Here is a 23,370-nt window from a genome sequence, read left to right on the forward strand (position 1 = left end):
CATTCATCACGGGACATATCACAACAGGTCATATTATATGTTGGAGTGAAACCTCAGTTTTCTGCTAGAGTAATGATTCCTCCGAGAAACTGAATAATAACTAATTCTCATAAACCTTTTCATCACTCTAGAGAGCTAAAGAAATACAGGTAGACCTGAGACAGCCACCCACCTTAATCACTCGAAGCCATAGCTCCTGAACGAAATCTATCCAGCATCAAAAGATGAGGGAAAGACAACAATACCAGGGTTGGGGTTGAAATGAGTTCTCTGCAGTCTGTGGAGGAATGTGACCTGAAACAGTAAAGAATGGCCTTTCCTGTGATCCACATGCACACTCCTTGATTCGGGAGGCTGGGTACGTCGGCGTGGGTAGGTCAGTGTGGGTAGGCCAGTGTGAAGTGGCAGAGGGCTTTGTGGATGAAATAGCTTTTGTCGAATATAGAGTTCCTTGTCCAACATTCAGCCCAAACGAGAGGTCACTGTATCCCTGAACTGGAGCAGTGTTTAATCCCAAGGTTAGTTTCTCTGCTGAGATTAATGTTGGGGAAAAGAGTTCCCAATTTCATAAATGCCGTTCTTTACACAAAATACGCTGACACCTTGCATTGACAGGTGTGTCCCATGTTTTAAAGGGCTCTGGGCATTGGAGCCCTTCGTTGGTAATTTACAAGCATTAGTGGCTTCAGAATACCTGTTGTGTATTTTTTGATGTAAGTTACGTTCCTCTATCAAAAAGTGTGCTTTTTGGAAGTGACCTTTTATACAAGTTTCACTGTAGTCGATTTGATCTGTAAAGGAACAGCTTTTTGTCCAGTACAATTGATCTGGAGCAGAGAATGTTACTTGACTGCACCTTCCCTTACATGTTGAGCTCTGCTTCAGATTTACTCTGCAGTTTTAGCATCAGTTCAATATGCAGCTACTTTGGAATATTGTGTGGAATTTTCCCGTATTGAAACAAAATGCCGTGACGGGGATGTGAAAGGGGTTTCCTGCCATGGAGGCTGGCGGAAAAACATGCCAAATCTTCTGGCCTCGACCTTATTAATTATGCACCTGGATGTTTTTCACCATATTCCGTGGTGGGGAAGACCTGACGCTGCGTAGTTCGCCGTTGTTTCTGGGTGCCATATTGAAAAGGCGTCCAACATCACTGACCCACTGTTGAAGAAAGAAAAAGGACCTCCGGAAAATGAAGATAGATCTCCAGGAAGGATCTGAGCCTAGATGCTGGACGCGCTCCAGGACACCTAATCTGGAAGGTTCACCAGCAGATGCTCCCCCAACCCAGTGCTATGGTCTTCAGAGTCCAGGGCTGCATTGTTACAAACGTGTTTCACACTAGTGTGCTTTCCTGTCAGCATCGTGGAGGCTCTTGTGTGGGAGTTGTAAAGCATACTCAGCCTTCAGCAAAGCATAGTCCTGGTCAAAAAGGTTGTTTCTGAGTGCTGATGAACATAGTGTATGAATTGGGATTTCCTCGCAGCCCTCTTTGGGAGAAAAATACTGTTGTGTTAGGTACACTGGTCTAACACTGGCTGCAACTGGATGCAGCTTAGATCAGAAAGATACTCCAGACATTGACGTTAGTTTGATCAGGTTTATTGAACTAATAGCACAGTCAGCACAGTTCTCTGTGAGTTCGACTTTCTGCTAACTTAAGCGTGGTTGCTCTGTCTGACTGAACCAGACTAGCTCTTAGCCACGTGGTGGAGGTGTGAAATTGTAACAACACCCTTGACTGACTCTCTAGATGTACCTTCTGAGTTTGAGGAGGATGCGCTGCAACCGAGCCGTCATATCATTAAGGTCCTTGTGGATAATGTGGACCCAAGGGCCTGTGATCTGTCTCGACTTGCCGTAGACATAGTCGTGAAACTTGAGAATGCCAGTGAGAAGGCCCAGGCATTCCTTCTCGATTTGTGCATACCCTTGTTCGGTGGGCATCATTGCCCTTGATGCATAGGCAACTGGTGCCCAGAATGAAGTGTCATCGCGTTGCAGCAGGACCGCACCGATGCCATCCTGGTTCGCATCTGTTGAGATTTCCGTTTCCCTGTCTGGGTTGAAAAATGCCAATACGGGTGCAGTGATGAGCTTGGCTTTCAACTCCAACCACTCTGCCTGATGGGCCGCCTTCCACTCGAAGGCAGTGGACTTCTTCACTAGATTTCGTAGGGCTCTGGTGTGTGAGGCCATGTTTGGGATGTACTTGCCCAGAAAATTGGCCATGCCCAGGAAGCGCAATACCGCCTTCTTGTCTTCCGGGACCTTCATGGCTGCGATGGCCTTGACCTTGTCTGTGTTGGAGCACACGGCCAGCTGAGAGATCTGGTCTCCTAGCAGCTTGAGTGTCGACATGCCAAAGCAACATTTGGCCCTGTTCAGCTTCAGGCCATGGGCGTGGACATGACGGAATACCTGCTGGAGATGGGAAACATGCTCCTCAGGGGTTGTGGACCATATGATGACGTCATCCACGTACACATGAACCCCTTCGATGCCCTCCATCATCTGCTCCATGATGTGATGAAAGATCTCCGATGCCGAGACGATGCCTTGCAGCATACGGTTATAGCAGTACCTGCCAAATGGTGTGTTGATGGTGCAGAGCCTTCTGCTGGGCTCATCCAGCTGGATTTGCCAGAATTCATGTGACGCATCTAACTTCGTGAAAACCTGTGTATGTTCCATCTCACTGGTGAGTTCCTCCCACTTCGGGATGGGGTAGTGTTCATGCATTATATTCTGGTTGAGATCCTTGGGATTAATGCAGATGCGCAGGTCTCCAGAGGGTGTTTTAACCACCACCATCGAGCTGACCCAGTCAGTTGGTTCAGTTACCCTGGAAATGATCCCCTGCTGCTGCAGCTTCTTGAGCTGTTCCTTCAGGTGCTCCTTCAGCGGAGCCGGGACCTGGCGTGGTGCATGGACCACTGGCTTGGCATCAGGTCACAGCAGAATCTTGTACCGATATGGCAAAGTGCCCATCCCGTCAAACACGTCTGGATACTGAGTGAGAATGTCGTCAATGCCAGCTTGAAGATCCATGTTGGAGGGTATTATTGTCGAAACCCGCTTTAGCTTTTTGCAGGCAAGCGCGCCGAGTAGGGAAGCCCTGTCCGGCTTGACAATTTCAAACCTTAGCCGTGCATGGGTACTCCGGTTGGAGACGAGTAGGTGGCAGGACCTCAGTGCCGTGATGGTATTACTGTTATAGTCCAGGAGCTGGCAGGCTGCTGGAAGGACCTTGGGGGGCTTCTTGATACATTTAAAGTTTGCCTGTGAGAGGAGGTTGGCAGAAGCACCTGTGTCCAGCTTGAACTGGATGGAGCAGTGGTTGACCTCCATCACCGCATGCCATTCGTCCTCCGAATCCATAGCGAGAATGGACTGAATGCGAGATGAGTTAGGTGTGGCATGTTCACGTGTGGCAATGATGCACACTCGGTAGGCGGACTCCAGGCACTCGTCCTCTGGATCCGTTGTACTGCCAGGATCAGAATCCTGTAATCGTCATTGCACATTCTGGATGTGCCGTGGTCGGAATTGGGAGCGCTGGCCTCTGACTGGTGGTGCAGACCTACACAAGGCTGCATAGTGTCCAGGCTTCCAGCAGTTTAAACGTTGCCTGCTTCTTGCAGGGCAGTGTCCCTTTAAATGGGTGTTGCCACGGTTCGGGCACGTCATGACGTCAGTGTCGTGACGCAGTGTACGTCGTCGCACATGCGCAGTGCAGTCGGCAGACGTCTGCACCTGCACAGTGTGGGTATCGGCCGCTTTGTTATCCCATTTGCATCGCGCATGCGTGGGGCTCTGGGAAAAGCGCGCGAGATGGCCGCTGTCTTCAATGCTGAGGCGCTGCATCCGGGAGATGGCCTGCACACGCTCTGCCCCGTGGGAGGCAAGTTCCTCATTTTTAGCCGATTTGTAATGGGAATACCGATTTTTTTGTGCGTGCTCATGCACTGTGCATGTTTCAATCGCGACTGGCAGGGTCATATGCTTGATTTCAGTAGCTGCTCTCTGAGGATCAGAGTGAACTCCAAACACGATTTAGTCTCTGATCATGGAGTCAGCAATATCACCAAAGTTGCAGGACAGCGCTAACTGGCGGAGGCTAGTTAAGAAGGCATTGCAAGATTCATCTTTACCTTGAAGACGTTGTTTGTATATGTAGCGCTCGAAGATTTCATCGGTGTCCACTTCACAGTGACTATCGAACTTGTCCAGGATGGTCTGAAGCTTTGTCTTGTCCTGGCCTTCGGTGAAGTTAAACGAGTTGAAGAGTTGGATGGCTTGATCACCCACTGTTGAGGGGAGAAGCGCGATCTCTCTTGCATCAGACGCACCCTCGAGGTCTGGGGCTTCGATGTCCAGCAGAAACTATTGCTTGAATATCCGCCAGTTGTCACTGAGATTGCCGGAGGTCTTGAGCTGGTGAGTAACCTGAATCTTCTCCATGGTGCCGGGACACATTTGCTGGTCGTCACGGAACAGACCGAGGTAAGCCACCTTAAATTAGTAGTCTCCTGGTATCATGTCGTGTTAGGTCCACTGGTCTAACACTTGCTGCAACAGGATGCAGCTTAGATCAGAAAGACACTCCAGACCTTGACATTAGTTCGATCAGGTTTATTGAACTAATAGCACAATTAGCACAGTTCTCTGTGATTTCGACTCTCTGCTAACTTAAGTGTGGTTACTCTGTCTGACTGAACCAGACTAGCTCTTAGACACGTGGTGGAGGTGTGAGATTGTAACAACACCCTTGACTGACTCTCGGAGTGTGAGTGCCTCATGTCTTTAATTGTCGATCCCATCCCTGAGTGTCCTGCCTGCTTATTGGTCATGTCCTGTTCTCTGTGTCCATTAGCTGCTTGTCTGTATATCATTATGTGTGTCTGCATATCATGGCAAATACTTGCAGCTCGTGTTGCCTTCCAAGCACTGAATGGATGTGCTTTTAATGGCCTCAGTTGGACTGGTCTTTACTAGGTAAATAGTTTGTGCTGCTTTACATAATAAAATGGGCATTATGTTGGCACTAAACAAACTGAAGATTTAACTCTTAATTTAAAGGTACAAATATTTGACATAGCTGTTTGAAACTTTCTTGGCACTGAACCCAGACTTGGCAACAACAGTTGCCAGGAGGTGACGTTTATTTAAATGTCGATTATGGACTTTCCGACTCTTCTAGGAAAAGCTGTCACTATATCAGCGCAAGCAATTAATTTAGGATATCCACGTGTTGTCTCTCTCTCTCTCTCTCTCTCTCTCTTTCTGGCAAGCAAATTACTTTTTCCTTCCACAAATTGATAATAAATGCCCATTCTCCATAGTGAACATTTGTGGATGACTTGATTAAAGTTGCAATGAATTTCAAGCAGAGATGCCAAGACTTTTGATTTAGGCTTCAATCCTCATTTCATGGTCAAAGACTTCTGAACTCAATTACACGTCTTAAATTAAGCCGGAAGATCAGCTGTGGCATTGCTTGTGCCAATCAGAAACCTGGAATGCGATCTCTGATGTTGACCATGCCTCCACTATAGCAGAAATAAGGGAACAATAAATTTACTGGATTAGTGCATGACATGACTGACTCAATTTTGGAACAAAAAAACTACACATTTTACTCAGACTGAAAGATGATAAACCTCAGAAATATAAGAACATAAGAACTAGGAGCAGGAGTAGGCCATCTGGCCCCTCGAGCCTGCTCCGCCATTCAATTAGATCATGGCTGATCTTTTGTGGACTCAGCTCCACTTTCCGGCCCGAACACCATAACCCTTAATCCCTTTATTCTTCAAAAAACTATCTATCTTTACCTTAAAAACATGTAATGAAGGAGCCTCAACTGCTTCACTGGGCAAGGAATTCCATAGATTCACAACCCTTTGGGTGAAGAAGTTCCTCCTAAACTCAGTCCTAAATCTACTTCCCCTTATTTTGAGGCTATGCCCCCTAGTTCTGCTGTCACCCGCCAGTGGAAACAACCTGCCCGCATCTATCCTATCTATTCCCTTCATAATTTTAAATGTTTCTATAAGATCCCTCCTCATCCTTCTAAATTCCAACGAGTACAGTCCCAGTCTACTCAACCTCTCCTCATAATCCAACCCCTTCAGCTCTGGGATTAACCTAGTGAATCTCCTCTGCACACCCTCCAGCGCCAGTACGTCCTTTCTCAAGTAAGGAGACCAAAACTGAACACAATACTACAGGTGTGGCCGCACTAACACCTTATACAATTGCAACATAACCTCCCTAGTCTTAAACTCCATCCCTCTAGCAATGAAGGACAAAATTCCATTTGCCTTCTTAATCACCTGTTGCACTTGTAAACCAACCTTCTGTGACTCATGCACTAGCACACCCAAGTCTCTCTGAACAGCGGCATGCTTTAATATTTTATCGTTTAAATAATAATCCCGTTTGCTGTTATTCCTACCAAAATGGATAACCTCACATTTGTCAACATTGTATTCCATCTGCCAGACCCGAGCCCATTCACTTAACCTATCCAAATCCCTCTGCAGACTTCCAGTATCCTCTGCACTTTTCGCTTTACCACTCATCTTAGTGTCATCTGCAAACTTGGACACATTGCCCTTGGTCCCCAACTCCAAATCATCAATGTAAATTGTGAACAATTGTGGGCCCAACACGGATCCCTGAGGGACACCACTAGCTACTGATTGCCAACCAGAGAAACACCCATTTATCCCAACTCTTTGCTTTCTATTAATTAACCAATCCTCTATCCATGCTACTACTTTACCCTTAATGCCATGCAACTTTATCTTATGCAGCAACCTTTTGTGTGGCACCTTGTCAAAGGCTTTCTGGAAATCCAGATATACCACATCCATCGGCTCCCCGTTATCTACTGCACTGGTAATGTCCTCAAAAAATTCCACTAAATTAGTTAGGCATGACCTGCCTTTAACGAACCCATGCTGCGTCTGCCCAATGGGACAATTTCTATCCAGATGCCTCGCAATTTCTTCCTTGATGATAGATTCCAGCATCTTCCCTATTACCGAAGTTAAACTCACTGGCCTATAATTTCCTGCTTTCTGCCTACCTCCTTTTTTAAACAGTGGCGTCACGTTTGCTAATTTCCAATCCACCGGGACCACCCCAGACTCTAGTGAATTTCGGAAATATATAATGAATATATTGCTATTTATCTGTCACTTAACAAAACATGCTTATGGTGCAAGTGACTTTGTTCTTCCCGGTTGTAAGCGTCTTGTTTTCTGATGCAAAATTAGTTATAATTCTCTAACTATCGTTCTTCTCTCAGTAGAACTATATAATTTACAATGCAGAAGGAGGCCATTCGGCCCATCAAGTCTGCACCGCCCCTGGAAAGAGCATCCCACTTAAACTTAAGCCCACGCCTCCACCCCATCCCTGTAACCCAGCAACTCCACCCAACCTCTTGGACACAAAGGGGCAATTTAGCACGGCCAATCCACCTAACCTGCACATCTTTGGACTGTGGGAGGAAAGCGGAGCATCCGGGGGAAACCCACGCAGATGCGGGGAGAAAGTGCAAACTCCACACAGTCATCCGAGGCCGGAATTGAACCTGGGACCCTGAAGCTGCTAACCGCTTTGCCACCGTGCCGCACACATTTACTCGAGATTTTTTCTCCCCCTTCCCTCCATAATTTAATATGTTTGTAGAAGATACCTTTTTTGCCCTAATGTCAGACACACTTTAAATGTTTTTCCTCAAATATGTGAGATTGTCAGTGCACACGTACCCGTGGGGTAAACAATGCAATTTAAAAGAGGCCCAAAAGGAAAGTATTAGGGGCACGATCTACCAGCCACGTCACACCTAACTGAGACCACCAACCGGTAGATGCCGGCAGAAGCATCTCGTGTGCTTCCCGATGGGAAGCCTCGTGGGATCTAGCAAAGTCCAGAGAGGCATCGCACCCAGAATCCGGCCCACAATGAGCAGACCCAGGCCGCGAGCGCTTAAGTAGGTTTTAACCCTAGAATGTGGGCACTCTGGCACTGCGAATGACGGGTGTCCTGGAAGGGTGGGCCGAAGAGGGCATGGGAAGCCTAAAGAGATGGGCCCTCAGCGACCCCATTGTGGGCTGTTATCACTTTGGGGGGTGGGGGGAGGGGGGATGTAGAGTAGTGCCCATATGTTTGAGGATGATATGCCCCATGGTTGGGGGGGGGGGGGGGGGGGGGGGGGTTGTGTGTGGGGAATACCCACAAGCTCACTTAGAGAACGGGGCACCCTTTCAAAATGGTAGCCCGATCTTCGAGTCAACTACCCAGTGCTGAAAGTAATTCTAAGGTTGCGATTTAATGGAAAAGTTTCTAAGTGTGGCAGTGAGCGGAAACCGTTGCCAGCTTGCTATCGCTCAGCCCTGAGTGGCAGTCACCGCTATAAAACGTTAATTGGTCCACTTAACGAGGCCCCACGGCCTTCACGGCACAAATGATTGTCCCACCGGTTGATTTGGTTCGCGGTCGACAGCCCCCCACTAACAAGGGAGAGCAGCACTTAAACCGCCCCCACACAGCTCGCAGCCATGCCACTGAGGAGACCAACCCCACGATCTGGGGCTGCCGACCTGGCCAGATTGTTGGACGCAGTCTAGATCAGATGGGATGCCCTGTAATCCCGAGGGGCTCGGAGGGTCAGCCACAAGGCAGCTAGTGCCGCGTAGGAGGGAGTGACAGCGGCAATAAGCTCAGGGAGCGTCACCAGGAGGACTGGCACACAGTGCCGTAAGAAGATTAACGACCTCCACCAGGCTGCAAGGGTGGGTTGGCACCGGCTCCCTGGCAACCGTTTGAGCCCTAGAATGATCCTGAGGCCTAAATGTTCACGGTTGCGGTGACCTTGATGGCCACTGGGAGGGAGTATCCTAATCCTCCATGTGGTGCCAAGTCCACGAGAACATGGCACAGATGCCGCACCATCTCCTTGTTGAGGTGGAGCCTCCTATGGCACATGTTGTCTGTCATCGGTTCGAATGACCAGCAACACCTGTACATCTTGGGCCATCGCGGGCCTCCCCCTCTAGGTCCCTCGCTGGCCTGATGGGTGGCCAGGTCCTCAGGGTGTGGAGTGGGGCCCTGGAGATGGGTGGCCGCCTTGGGCCTCTGACGGTACTGCTGCCGCTGCCTTCTCCGGCGTCTGGCTGCCTCTCCTGCCAGCAGCACCATGAGGGCAACTCTGCGGTGCCCAAGACACTGTCCATTCCGTGTAATATCTGTTCGGATTAGAAGAGGGTGTGAGACTGGCAACCAGCGGTGCTCTCCATGGTGGCAATTTCCATTCCCCTCCCCTCCCTTTCCCCACCCCCTGCCATCCGATGCGCCCAGCCCAAGCAACCCCCAGCCGGATCCTGTACCCCAGACACCCACACGTAACATTACCTGGACTGGACGTTCGTCCCCTCCCAGGTGCAGCCACCCACCCTCTGGCAGCCAAAATGTCCCCGGTACATGTCCCAGCACCTGGGTGTTAAGATGTTGGTTCTTTCGTCTGTGGTGTTGCCTCCCGCAGTGTTCAGGCACAACATCCAGGCATCGTGGTCTGATTGGGATACTAGGCAATAATTCCCGTTACATGGCATGCCAACCCACGGGAATCCAAGACAGCTGTGAAGTGTTTACTTTACTAAGTGGTGATATAATCACTGTAGATATGCGTACTTGCAGTAGGGGATGTATGGCTGTACCTGTAATACAGGTTCCTCCGGTAAGTCCCTGCTGGCTAGTTCCGCCCACAGGGAGCTTGTGTATAAATATGCGTGTGAGTCACTGAGATCCTATTCTACAGCTGCAGCCGGAGGAATAGCATCACACAGCAATAAAGCCTCGATTGTACATGTCTCGAGTCTTTGTGTGCAATTGATAGCGTCACAATTTATTGCTGTGTGATTTTCCGTACACCATGGACATCAGGATCAAGCCTGACCGTCTGCAGCTGGATCCGCAGTCGCCTCACGACAGGAAAGACTTAGTTCACTGGCTTGCAGTCTTCGAAGCCTACATCTCTTCAGCGAACCCTCCCCTGACGGAGGCTCAAAAAAGACAACTCCTGTACTCAAAACTTAGCTCCAGTGTCTTTCCGCTAATTCGAGATGCGCCTGACTACACCAGAGCTATGGAACTGCTCAAGGAGAACTATGCACAGTCGATGAACACCCTGTTTGCGAGACATCTACTCTCTACCCGCGTCCAGCAGCCGGGTGAGTTGATTGAGGACTTTTGGAGGGCCCTTATACCCCTGGTACGAGACTGCGACTGCCGGGCCCTCACAGCCACGGAACACTCTGACTTACTCATGCGCGATGCCTTCGTTACAGGCATTGCATCGGACCCCATCCAACAACGACTGCTGGAAGGGGTCACCCTCGACCTCGCGGCCACAAAGACTCTGGCGCTTTCAATGACGCCGCCTCCCGTAGTGCGCGCTCTTACTCCGCTAGCCACTCGGCCCACCCGTCCTACCTCTCGTGGACCCCGCAAACGGCCCCCCGGGCCACCCGTCCTACCCCTCGTGGACCCTGCAACCGGCCTCCCCAGCAGCCGCCCCGCGCACTACGCCTGCGCTGCTTGATGTACCGCGCTCCCTGGGGGTCCCCGCTGTTACTTCTGCAGTCAGCAGAAGCACCCCCACGAACGCTGCCCGGCCTGCACCACGACCTGCAAAGCTTGTGGCAAGAAAGGCCATTTAGCAGCGGTGTGTCAGTCCCGGACGGTTGCCGCTATCGCGCCCCCGTTCCCCCCTTCGCCTCAGCCGATCACACAATGGGCCCTGCCGTCTGTTTCCCCCGACCCCACGTGCGATCAGTGGGCGCCACCATCTTTCGCCGCCCCCGCCACGTGCGCTCCATGGGTGCCGCCATCTTCATCCCCCACCACCATGTGCGTTCCATGGGCGCCACCATCTTGTCCGCCGCCATCTTTCCCCACACAGTTACTCCAGACGCCGCCATTTTGTCCTCCCCAGGACGGGGCCACGGGACACGGGTCGCTACCGCTCCTCGTCGGACTCATCAGACTCGACTGCCGATCGCCCGCTACTCGCCTCCGTTACGCTCGACCAGTCGCGTCCTCGCAACCTGGCACCCTCTTCCACAACGGTGCTGGTCAACTGCCACGTGACCTCCTGCCTCATCGACTCCGGGAGCACCGAGAGCTTCGTCCACCCGGACACGGTAAGGCGATATTCCCTTGTGGTCCATCCCGCCAACCGGCAGATCTCTCTCGCCTCCGGGTCCCACTCTGTCCCGATCCGGGGTTTCTGCCTGGTTAAACTTACTGTACAGGGCGTGGAATTTGACCGTTTCCGTCTGTACATTCTCCCCAACCTCTGCGCGTCACTCTTACTAGGCCTGGATTTCCAATGCAATCTCCAGAGCCTAACCCTCAATTTCGGCGGACCCCTACCTCCCCTCACCGCTTGTGGCCTCGCGGCCCTCAAGGTCGAGCCTCCCTCCCTCTTTGCCAATCTGACCGCAGATTGCAAGCCCGTCGCCACCAGGAGCAGACAGTACAGCACCCAGGACAAGGCCTTCATCGGGTCCGAAGTCCAGTGGCTGCTTCGGGAGGGTATCATCGAGGCCAGCAATAGTCCTTGGAGAGCCCAGGTGGTAGTGGTTAAGACCGGGGAGAAGCACAGGATGGTCGTGGACTACAGCCAGACCATCAACCGGTACACGCAGCTCGACGCGTACCCTCTCCCCCGCATTTCTGATATGGTCAATCAGATTGCACAGTACCGGGTCTTCTCTACTATTGACCTGAAATCCGCCTACCACCAGCTCCCCATCCGTAAATCGGAACGTCCCTACACTGCTTTCGAGGTAGACGGTCGTCTGTACCAATTTCTTAGGGTTCCCTTCGGAGTCTCGGTATTTCAACGAGAAATGGACCGAATGGTTGACCGGTATGGACTGCAAGACACCTTCCCGTAACTCGACAATGTCACCATCTGCGGCCATGACCAGCAGGACCATGACGCCAACCTTTCTAAATTCCTCCACACCGCATCTCTCCTTAATCTCACGTACAACAAGGAGCAGTGCGTGTTCCGCACAGACCGCTTAGCCATCCTCGGCTACGTAGTCCAAAACGGACTACTGGGGCCCGACCCCGACCGCATGCGCCCCCTCATGGAGCTTCCACTCCCCCACTGCCCCAAGGCCCTCAAACGCTGCCTGGGGTTCTTTTCTTATTACGCCCAGTGTGTCCCACAATCAGCGCCGGCCCTAGGGTTGCTGGCGCCCCGGGCAAGCTGAACTTTGGCGCCCTGCGGGGGGGCGGGGCCGGGGGGGAGGCCCGGGGGGGGGGCGTCTGGAGGGGGGGGGGCGGAGGGGGCCCGAGGGGGGGGGGCGGGCGGAGTGACCACCGGTGAGCCTGGATCCATCCGCCATGTTTGTGGGGGGCGGCCACCGCGCATGCGCTGGTTGGCACCGGCCCAACTGCGCATGCGCGGGACCCGAGTCTTTTACGCGGCGCCCCTAGCACATGGCGCCCCGGGGCGACTGCCCGAGTTGCCGGTACCTTGAGCCGGCCCTGCCCACAATACGTGGATAAGGCCCGCTCACTTATCCAGTCCACACATTTTCCCCTCATGGCCGAGGCACAACAGGCCTTCGCCCGCATTCAATCTGACATAGCCAAGGCAGGAATGTACGCAGTAGATGAGGCACTGCCTTTTCAAGTAGAAAGCGACGCTTCAGATGTCGCCCTTGCCGCCACACTGAATCAGGCAGGCAGACCCGTGGCATTCTTTTCCCGCACCCTCCACGCCTCCGAAATTCGACATTCCTCTGTTGAAAAGGAGGCACAGGGAATCGGTGAAGCGGTGCGTCACTGGAGGCATTACCTGGCCGGCAGGAGATTCACTCTCCTCACTGACCAACGGTCGGTAGCCTTCATGTTCAACAACACGCAGCCGGGCAAGATCAAGAATGACAAAATCTTGCGGTGGAGAATCGAGCTCTCCACCTTTAATTATGAGATCTTGTATCGCCCCGGCAAACTCAACGAGCCCCCAGACGCTCTCTCCCGAGGTACATGTGCCAGCGCACAAGTGAACCTGCTCCGTGCCTTGCACGAGAGCCTTTGTCATCCGGGGGTCACTCGCTTGTACCATCTAATCAAAGCCCGCAATCTGCCCTACTCTGTCGAGGACGTACGGACAGTCACCAGAGACTGCCAGGTCTCTGCCGAGTGCAAGCCGCACTTCTACCGGCCAGATCGCACGCACCTGGTGAAAGCCTCCCGCCCCTTTGAACGCCTCAGCGTGGATTTCAAAGTGTCCCTCCCCTCCACCCACCGCAACACCTACATCCTTAGTCTGGTCGATGAATTTTCTAGGTTCCCCTTCGCCATCCCATGCCCGGATATGACGTCTGCCACGTCATCAAGGCCCTGGATTCCATTTCGCTCTGTTCGGTTTCCCCGACTACATCCACAGTGACAGGGGATCCTCATTCATGAGCGATGAGCTGCGTCTTTCCTGCTCAGCAGGGGTATCGCCTCCAGCAGGACGACCAGCTACAACCCCCGGGGAAATGTGCAGGTAGAGAGTGAGAACGGGACGGTATGGAGGGCCGTCCAGCTGGCCCTACGGTCCAGGAATATCCCAGCCGCTCGCTGGCAGCAGGTCCTCCCTGACGCGCTCCATTCCATTCGGTCACTACTGTGCACCGCAACTAACGGTACACCGCATGAACGTGTTTTTGCCTTCCCTCGGAAGTCTACATCTGGGGTGTCGCTCCCGACTTGGCTCACGACTCCGGGCCCAGTCCTTCTCCGTAGGCATGTCCGGCACCACAAGGCGGAACCCCTGGTGGACAAAATGCGCCTTCTCCACGCCAACCCTCAGTATGCCTACGTAGAGTTCCCCGACGGCCGCCAGGACACAGTCTCGCTCCGGGACCTGGCTCCCTCAGTTGCCGATCCCATGCCCACGCCCCTTCCCCCCCCCTCCCCCCGTGCCAGCCTCCTTTTTCCCGACGCCCCCGTTTTCATCCCCACCAGGTCCATCCCTCGTCCCCCTGCCCACACTGGAGGACACGGAAGATTTTGGCTCGCTCTCGGAGTCATCCCGCAGCCAGCACCAACACCGCCAGCACCTGCACCATCGCCTGGGCCGGCTTCGCCACCACAGCTACGCCGATCACAGCGGAACGTTCGACCGCCGATTCGGCTCAACCTGTAACCTGCTAACCGGATGGACACTTGGTTTTCCTTGTTTGAACCCTTTTGTAAATATATCATCCTTTGTATTATAGTTGCACGTCACCCCCGCCGGTCTCATTTTTAACAGGGGGTGAATGTGGTGATATAATCACTGTAGATATGCGTACTTGCAGTAGGGGATGTATGTCTGTACATGTAATACAGGTTCCTCCGGTAAGCCCCTGCAAGCTTGCTCCGCCCACAGGGAGCGCCACAATTTATTGCTGTGTGATACTATTCCTCCGGCTGCAGCTGTAGAAATAGCATCACGCAGCAATAAAGCCTCGATTGTGCATGTCTCGAGTCTTTGTGTACAATTGTTAGCATCACACTAAGATTGCCAAATCCCTATTACAATAGCCTTCAGCCGCATGGCCAGAGGCCTCTGTGGTCAGCAGGAGTTATGGATGGTTGGTGAAGCAGATTGGCATGGGCTAGTGTTGCCCCCAGAATGGGAACATATTATCTAGGGGGCAGCATGGCGGACCCGCGGGCATTGAGACACTCATCCTCCACAACTCAGACCTGTCCCCTCCTGCCCCCCCCAGGCTCTGCGCACACACACACACACCCCCCCCCTCCAACACTGATGCCGGTACACCCCGATCAAGACCGAGACTTGAGATCCACCCCCACGAGCATCAGGGCAAAAACCCAGTGCCCCTGGACTCATTGCCCAGGAGCGAAGGTGGCCACTCACCTCCTCAGGTCCCACAGCAGCCCTTCTGCAGCTTCACGTTTTTAAAAAGTTGTGCTAATCAGTGCCTGTGTGACCACTTGCTGGAGAGGCAGTTAGATCACGGGAGGTTATTAGATAGGGGTGTCGCTTCCATTAATTTTATGGAGATTGGCCTTGAGTGGTGATTATTGGATTCTCACCATGCTCTGGCACGTTACTGATTTCACCAATGGGAGTGGACCAGTTAGATTGCAAACCTTTCAGTGCCCGCCACAGTTTTGGCCTTTCACATGATCTAACAGCCTCGTCGTGTTCATGCTTAAGAGCAACACAGCCATTAAATCACCCCCTAAGTGTGGCCTAAACCAGTGAGAAAAACCCCATTGTCCACAAAAGTGGCACAGGCATGATTTAACTTAATGGGAACAAAATCCCACAGCGTGCACGTTTAGCTGCATGTTTCCCGGGCACAGCGCCAAGAAATACCCTGCTATTTAATGTGGGGTTAGACAGATTGGGAGCCTCAGTAGGGAACGTGCGACTGAGGCAATACATAGCCCTGTTATCTACACTGAGGAGCTCTGCTCGCCGGAACTCCTCAGTGTAGCAAGAAATGGCGTCCAATCTCTGGAGCACCTGACACCCCCCCCCCCCCCCCCCCCCCAATCCCCTCCCAAGCCCCAGCTCAATATGAGGGGGTGCCCAGGCACCCCTCCCCAACCCCCGCACAGAGCACGGTCGCCGCTGCATGAAAAATGCCAGCCTGGCACCCTGGCAGTGCCAGCCTGGGCACCTTTGTACAATCAGTGCCCACAGGTGGCATCAGCAATGCCAGGGTGCCACCCAGCCCAGAGGGCAAGCACCTTTGCCTCCGATACCCTAGGAAGCCCCCACGTGTGTCATTCCGTCCGGTCCCTATTTGTGGAGACCAGGACTGAACCGCATTTGTCCGTGGTCTCCAAGACGAAGGAGATAGATCCCAAATCTTGGCTGCCTCGGGAAACTGCATACTAAAGTGAGACTAGCTGTATCGCTCTAATATGTAGATTTACCAAAACGTGATCTCGTCCAAAGAACAGCAGGGTGGCACAGTGGTTAGCACTGCTGCCTCATGGCATTGAGGACCCGGGTTCAATCCCAGCCCTGGGTGACGTCCATGTGGAGTTTGCACATTCTCCCCGTGTCTGCATGGGTCTCACTCACTCCCGTTTCCCAAAGATGTTCAGGGTAGGTTGTCTGTCCATTCAACATTGCCCCTTAATTGGAAAAAAGTGATTCCACTCACAAATGGGCAGATTCACATCACAATGTCTCGCAAGGTTGCATTAGATCTCGCGAGGCATTACGAGTCGGGTAGCCCCCGGGAGCGGGCTATCTCAACTTCTATCGGCCATATTGCGCTGTGACACGCTGCACAACGTGGCTGTTTAATTGCGCCCCATGTGAGGTTAGATAGCGGTGGTGAACTAGCCGGTGGGAAACTCCCAGCAAAACCCGCTACAATTGACACTTGGAAACTTTTCCATTAGGTTGCGCCCTTTAACAGTTCCCGCCACCAGTGGCGGTCAGGGCGCTGACTCCGATTTTACCCCGATGCCTGATTCTCGGTCCCATCGGCGAAAGTGATCCGGGCATCCTGGGATGGAGAACCCAGCCTGATGTCTTTGTGAGTCATGATATCGTGGTTCTGTACTAACCAAGGCCTGGTGGTTACATTTCTGATTTTTTTTTTAAGGATGCTGACAGAGGAAGAGAGAGTTCTTTTCTGTATATATTTATAAAATGTTTATATAAATCCTGATCCTGCAAATTCATTGGCTGGTGAGGCGCACCAATGCCAGTGTTCTCGCTCAGGCCAACATCCCAGCAATGCAACATTGACCATGTTCAACCAGTTCCTCTGGGCAGGGCACATCATCTCCATGCTTGACATCAGACTCCCGGAGCTGAGCCCCAGGAGGGCAGAGAAAATGCTTCAAGGACACCTTCAAAGCTTCTGTGAAAAAGGTGCAATATCCTCACTAACACCTGGGAATCCCTGGCCCAAGACCACTCCAAGTGGAGGAAATGCCTCCAGGAAGAAGGTGAACACCTTGAGTTTAATCGCTGAGGTCAAGCTGAAGCTACAGCGAAAGGAGCGTGTGGTAACCTGGGCACCCCACACACCTGCTCCTCCAATCAACGTCTGCTCCACCTGTGACAGAGACTGTGACATTGGACTTTCCAGTCACCTGAGAACTTACTTTTAGTGTGAAAGCAAGTCATATTTGAATCTGAGGCACTGCCTGAGCAGAAGAAGAATGTCTATCTATGATGTGACCATCAATTCACATGACACGTGGTTGGAAGTGAACAGTGGTTTTAATAGTCTTACAACAGAGCCTGCCTGCGACGAGATGAACTGGCAGGCAGGCTCACGACTGCCAAGCTTTATACTTCCGGTTAGTGGGAGGAGCCATGGGTGAAGCCATGGGCGGAGCCAAGGGTGGGGCCCAGTACAAACTCCTCATCTCCCCCCATGGGCAGAGCCGCGCAACTGCTCGTATACCGAGCTTACAGAGACACAGTACATCATATATAATAACAGTGTGAATTACACGGACTGTGATTCACCACAATATATTATATATGAAATGTGTAGGTATGGGGAATGTTAAAGAGAGGGAAAACAAAGGAATGTGATTGCAGCACTGAGTCATTAAGACTTGGGTACCAACGTTCTATTTATCGCCTTAACTGCCTAATTGCTGATGTTGAGATGTTCATTATCTGATGTTTTTCAAAAATCCCACAATGAAATTATTTGTGAGAGATCACCTTAGTCACCTTTGTCTTGCTGCTGTAATTGATTAGGTGGATGCTGCCTTAAATTTTAGTGCTAGGTCAAATAAGCAACCCATTTTTCGCAACTAATGGTCTCGCTTTCTGGATTAAAATAAACTTGAATCAGTTGACTTAACCATAGAATTTAATGATAGTTAATTCAGACCATTGTTTATGTGTTGTTTTGTACAGCAATCCAAAGGTAATCCCATTGCCATTCACCTTCCTCATAGCCTCACAGTACCTTCACCATCTTCAAATATTTTCCTCAGTGAAATGAGGTCATGGCCTCTGTCTCGCCTACACCCTATAGCAAAGCACTCCATGGTCCAATGGCCGTCTACATTTTTAAAAGATCCTTTTGCCTCTCTTCCCATTGTCTTTGGGATAATTTTAAATAGATGATCTCTGAACTCTGCCAACTTGAGGCAATGTTTCTTTCCCAGCTCACTATCAAAGCCCTTATGTATTTTTAAATACTTTTATTAAATCTTCAAGCCTTCTCCACTCTTGTGCAAATAGTCACATGTCTCAGTTCTCTCCTTATATCTGTAGTTTCCATCCCTGGCTTTGACCTGGTGTCTCTTCATTGTATGCGTTCTATGGATTTAATCCCCTTGCATTTATGGTCATTTGTTCTCAGGACGTGGGTGGTAAGGTCGGACTTGTCACTCATCCCAAACTGCCCTGAGAAGGTGACAGTGAACCGTCCCCTTGAACCACTACAGTTCTGAGATGCTGGTACAGCCACAATAGTGCCAAACAAGACAGTCCAGAATACCTAATGAAACGCGCATATATTTCCCAGTCAGGGGAATTCACTGGTGATGGTGTTCCCAATCATTACTTCTCTTGTTCTTGATGGCAGAGGCTGTAAGGAAGGAAGCTGCTTTTAAAGTTACAGGATTCATTGCTGATTGATTCACCTGATTTATCCTCCTTATTCAACTTCGTAATTTTCGAATTTTCAAGAACTAGTAATGTGAGAGAATTGCATCCAGTCAGCAGAATTTTTGAACAGTAGAAGGCAATATGTGTACATATTTGCATTGCCAATTTATATTTAAGTCTGGTATAACTGCGGGTGGCACAGTGGGTTAGCACTGCTGCCTCACGACACCGAGGTCCCAGGTTTGATCCCGGCTCTGGGTCACCGTCCGTGTGGAGTTTGCACATTCTCCCCGTGTTTGCGTGAGTTTCGCCCCCACAACCCAAAAGATGTGCAGGCTAGGTGGATTGGCCATGCCAAATTGCCCTTTAATTGGAAAAAATTGAATTGGGTACTCTAAATTTTAAAAAAATGTCTGGTGTAACTATAAATGCTCTATTTATCAGGAATCCTCTGATTTGTTAACACATCTGCTGCCTGTGGCCTTTTTCTGAAACTGATGCTGTAAACATTTATAGCTTTAAATGTGAAAAGTAAAAATAGGCCCATTTAATCTTTAGCATTAGAGCATTGCTTCTTTCAGAATAACCTATTTAGCATGCATTTAGAATATTTTTCAAACAGTTGTATATCTCAATCTAGCATCGCGAAGGTATAGTTTTTTTTTTATAAATGTTTTTATTCAGTTTTCATATTTTATATTGAACAAATTACAAATTGTTAGGAGAGAAAAAAAAAACAAACACGCAAAAATTAACATACATATTTACAGGTAAGCATCTTCGTAGTAGTAACTGCGCCCCCCCCCCCCCCCCCCCCCCCCCTCAACATGTTTATTTAGTTTGGTTTTGGGCCTTAGCTAGCCATCGAACCCCCGTAACGAACCTGTAGCCCCGCGAAGGTATAGTTAATAATATTTCTGGCAACGAGAATCATCTGTAGACAGGCAACGCAACCCCATTAAGGTTTCTGTTTTTCTTGTGGGTCGGCTGCAGCTACAGATAGAAAATTGGAATTAAGTGTTTAAAAAGATATTGAACATATCTGCTCTATTGTTAGTTTAATGTTCTCTCTTTCCTCTCTCAATACAGTTTCTCCATGACATCTCTATGCAGCAAATATTCCAGTGTTTGCTTAATCTATTTGAAAATGGATTAAAGATTTTTTTAAGGGTACCACAAGCAGCAGTGATGTTAAATGAACTGCGAGTGATAACATGCTGAAGTTCAAATGAGGAGAGGTGCTAAGTTGTTCTGGTTATTATGTGTTCAAATAAGGATGTCCAAAGAAGTAAAATTCAGAAGGGAACACTAGTCTGCAGTAAAGTCAACAATTTAGATCAGAGATGATAAAGTATAAATAAAAGAGGGAGAAGCAAGATTGAGGAAAGTATTTGATGGAAGTAAAAATCTCTGGAGTTTAAGAGATGTTTTGCTGTGGATTACAACAATCTATCCCTCGATGCCAGCAAAACTAAAGAGCTGGTCATTGACTTCAGGAAGCAAATTATTGAACGTACCCCTGCCTGAATCGACGGGGCCGAGGTAGAGATGGTTAATATCTTCAAATTCCGAGGAGTGCACATCACAAAAAACCTGTCCTGGTCCACCCACATCGACGCTCCCACCAAGAAAGCACAACAGTGCCTATACTTCCTCAGAAAACTAAGGAAATTTGGCATGTCCACACTGACTCTTACCAACTTTTACAGATGCACCATAAGCATCCTATCTGGCTGCATTACAGGCTGGTATGGCACCTGCTCGGCCCAAGACCGCAAGAAACTTCAGAGAGTCGTGAACACAGCCCACCCCATCACACGAACATGCCTCCCATCCACTGACTCTATCTACACCTCCCACTGCCTTGGAAAAGCGGGTAGCATAATCAAAGATCCCTCCCACCCTGCTTACTCACTCTTCCAACTTCTTCCATCGGGCAGGAGATACAGAAGTCTGAGAACACGCACAAACAGATTCAAAAACAGCTTCTTCCCTGCTGTTACCAGATTCCTAAAAGACCCTCTTATGGACTGACCTGATTAATACTACACACCTGTATGCTTTAACCGATGCCGGTGTCTATGTATTTACATTGTGGACCTTGTGTTGCCCTTTTATGTATTTTCATGTACTAAATGATCTGTTTGAGCTGCTCGCAGAAAAATACTTTTCAGTGTACCTTGATACACGTGACAATAAACAAACAAACAAACTTCCAGAAATATGCTTTTGCCATGTTCCTCCAAAACGTAATTGATTCAGGAATTGTCTCCTTCGATTGAACAATCGGCAACTTCTCTGTCGTAGTGAAGACTCTAAAAAACTCAACCTGGGTAACACTTCATCATCGGGCTGAATTTTCCAGCCCCCACCCCTGCCCCCCACATCTTGCCGGTTTTAGCCGCAGCAGAGGCAGCTCACCGTCGGATCCTGGCAGGACCTTCTGGTCCAGCCGTTGTCAATGGTGATTTTCATCCCTCACCACGGACACCATTGGGGGAACCCGTGGTCGGGGTCGACCGGAAGATCCCGCTGGTTAGGAGGGAGTGGAGAATTCCACCAACTATCTCTAATTTACGTAATTGTGTTCCATGTACTGTTGGAGCCTGGCTTAATGGCCAAAATCAGAATTTCTCTGATTTTGATTTCTTTTTAACTTAAAAAAGTATCTTTAAACGAGTCACATCTTAATAAACATGTGTCTTCAACCACAATATAAATATAGATATATAATAGGGTCACAGTATTGCATATTGTTTGAAATGGAAACGAAAACTGTCTCCTAATTGCATTATTTCTATTTTCTTCCAGTGCTAGAAAATGAGCTTCCGTACGTTGATGATGACGAAGAGGAGGGTAAATTATTTGATTTTGACAGTGATGAGATTCCAGAAGCAGATAGAGAGCCTACCTCTGACCCTGTGCCTGTATTTATAAATGAGATGGAACATTGCACAACGCAAAACTCGATACAGGAAAATGCTACTTCAGATGCATTGCCTGAGAACCATGGATATTATGAAATAGCGGAAACTAATTTGCCTCAAAATAAAAATGATTTTGATCAAGACGCTAATCCAGTGGCACAAGGTAATAGAAATACGTTTAAATTAGACTGGGTGCAGATCATAATAATGACTAATCTGTTTCAAAATATCCTACAATTGTATAAAGCTATTGAACTGTTCCACACCTCAAATATATATTAGTCCAGCTTACCCGAACAGGTGCCGGAATGTGGCGACTAGGGGCTTTTCACAGTAACTTCATACTTGTGACAATATAAGATTATTATTATTATTATTAGGTGTGCAGTGTAGATTTCCTAGATTTTGATACTGGGTCTGAAAAAGTTAAATTCTGAGGACAGATAGTGGAGATTAGACTTGTACTCTCCTGGAAATAGATTTTCTCTTGGAAATAGAATAATAAATGATGATCTAATTGGGCCGTATATGGGGTAGATAGATGTTACAGACAAGAATGGGATTAATTTAAACAGCCCTGAATTCTCCTCTTCCCTCCCCCCACCCGCTTGTGATCAGAAAGATATGTGAGTTTTGATTTCCTTTTTAAGAGGTGGCCTATTTTCCAACCCCTCAGTTTTGTTGTGATCCAATTTCTATCAATAACCCTGCAGCAAATTCCGGATTGGGTAAACTCAGAGGGGTGGTTTATTCATACACACTCAAACATGATGGGATGGCAATGCAGCCTCCATTTTCACTCAGCCAACAAAAGAGGGGGGTAGAGAAAGAAAGAATTACAGGGAAATGACTATAGAATAAAGAATGATTGTTTTGAATGAGTCAAGAGTCCAGCATCAGAGTTCAATGATGTATTCCTTCACAGAGATTGGCAGGTTGAAGACTTATGCTGGAAAATTCACTTTTCAGGGTGGAGTGTGTCTGCCCAAAGCCAGCCTTTGTGTTTAAAGGGACTATGAGTTACTGAGACCGTTCCAGCCTAAGTGGGGAGTAAAGATGTATTGCATTATCATCAAACGTTTCATGCTTAATAAATGTATTTTTCCTTGTTAAAACTAATTAACAGTACAGTGGCTCTGTTCCTCCAAGTTTTCTTCAGAGAAAGTAAACGTTGCCATCTTTTGAGCCAGGGTTCCATTCTGGCATCTTTCCATCCAGTTATAATATCACCTGGGACAAGGGAGGCAGTGGTGTAGTAGTACTGTCACTGGACTGGTAGCCCAGTAATCCAGGGCTCTCAGGACCCAGGTTCGAATCTGAAGATGACCATTAAATCATTGTAGATTGACATAAAAACCCATCTGGTTCACTAATATCCAAAGTCTTGTCGTTCTTACCTGGTCTGATCTATGTGTGACTCTATCTCCACAGCAATGTTGCTGCCCCTTAAATACTCTCAGGGGTGGGCAATAAATGCTCAGGGATGCCCACATCTCCATGAATGAATAAAAAAGACCTCTATATTTGCAAATACACAATGAACAATTAAAATTCTACTTTACTGAATATGTAACAGGAAGCCGGATTCTCAATTTCCACCGAGCAGGTTTCCCCATCTCTGCAGTTGGTTGTGGAGTTATAGAGCAAAATGTAGGCAATTGTCTACAAAAGCAATGGAAAAGCTGTTCAGTCTCTTTGGCTTATTGTAGATGCCATTGACAGCTTTGAGAACAGTGCTGAAATCATCACAGCAGTTGGCAGGGACGGAGTGGCCAATGACGGTCCTGCTGCAAG

General features: G+C 49.3%; 1 protein-coding gene across 1 annotated transcript in view; it reads left to right on the forward strand.

The window, feature by feature from the left end:
• Positions 1–23,370, forward strand: part of arhgef10 (Rho guanine nucleotide exchange factor (GEF) 10) — a 372,032-nt gene that overhangs the window by 106,144 nt on the left and 242,518 nt on the right. The window contains 1 exon segment of the mRNA XM_038800413.1: positions 21,461–21,739. Within this exon segment, the coding sequence (XP_038656341.1) occupies positions 21,461–21,739 (279 nt within the window).

The sequence above is a fragment of the Scyliorhinus canicula genome, chromosome 6, assembly GCF_902713615.1.
Source record: "Scyliorhinus canicula chromosome 6, sScyCan1.1, whole genome shotgun sequence".
NCBI classification, from domain to species: Eukaryota; Metazoa; Chordata; class Chondrichthyes; order Carcharhiniformes; family Scyliorhinidae; genus Scyliorhinus; species Scyliorhinus canicula.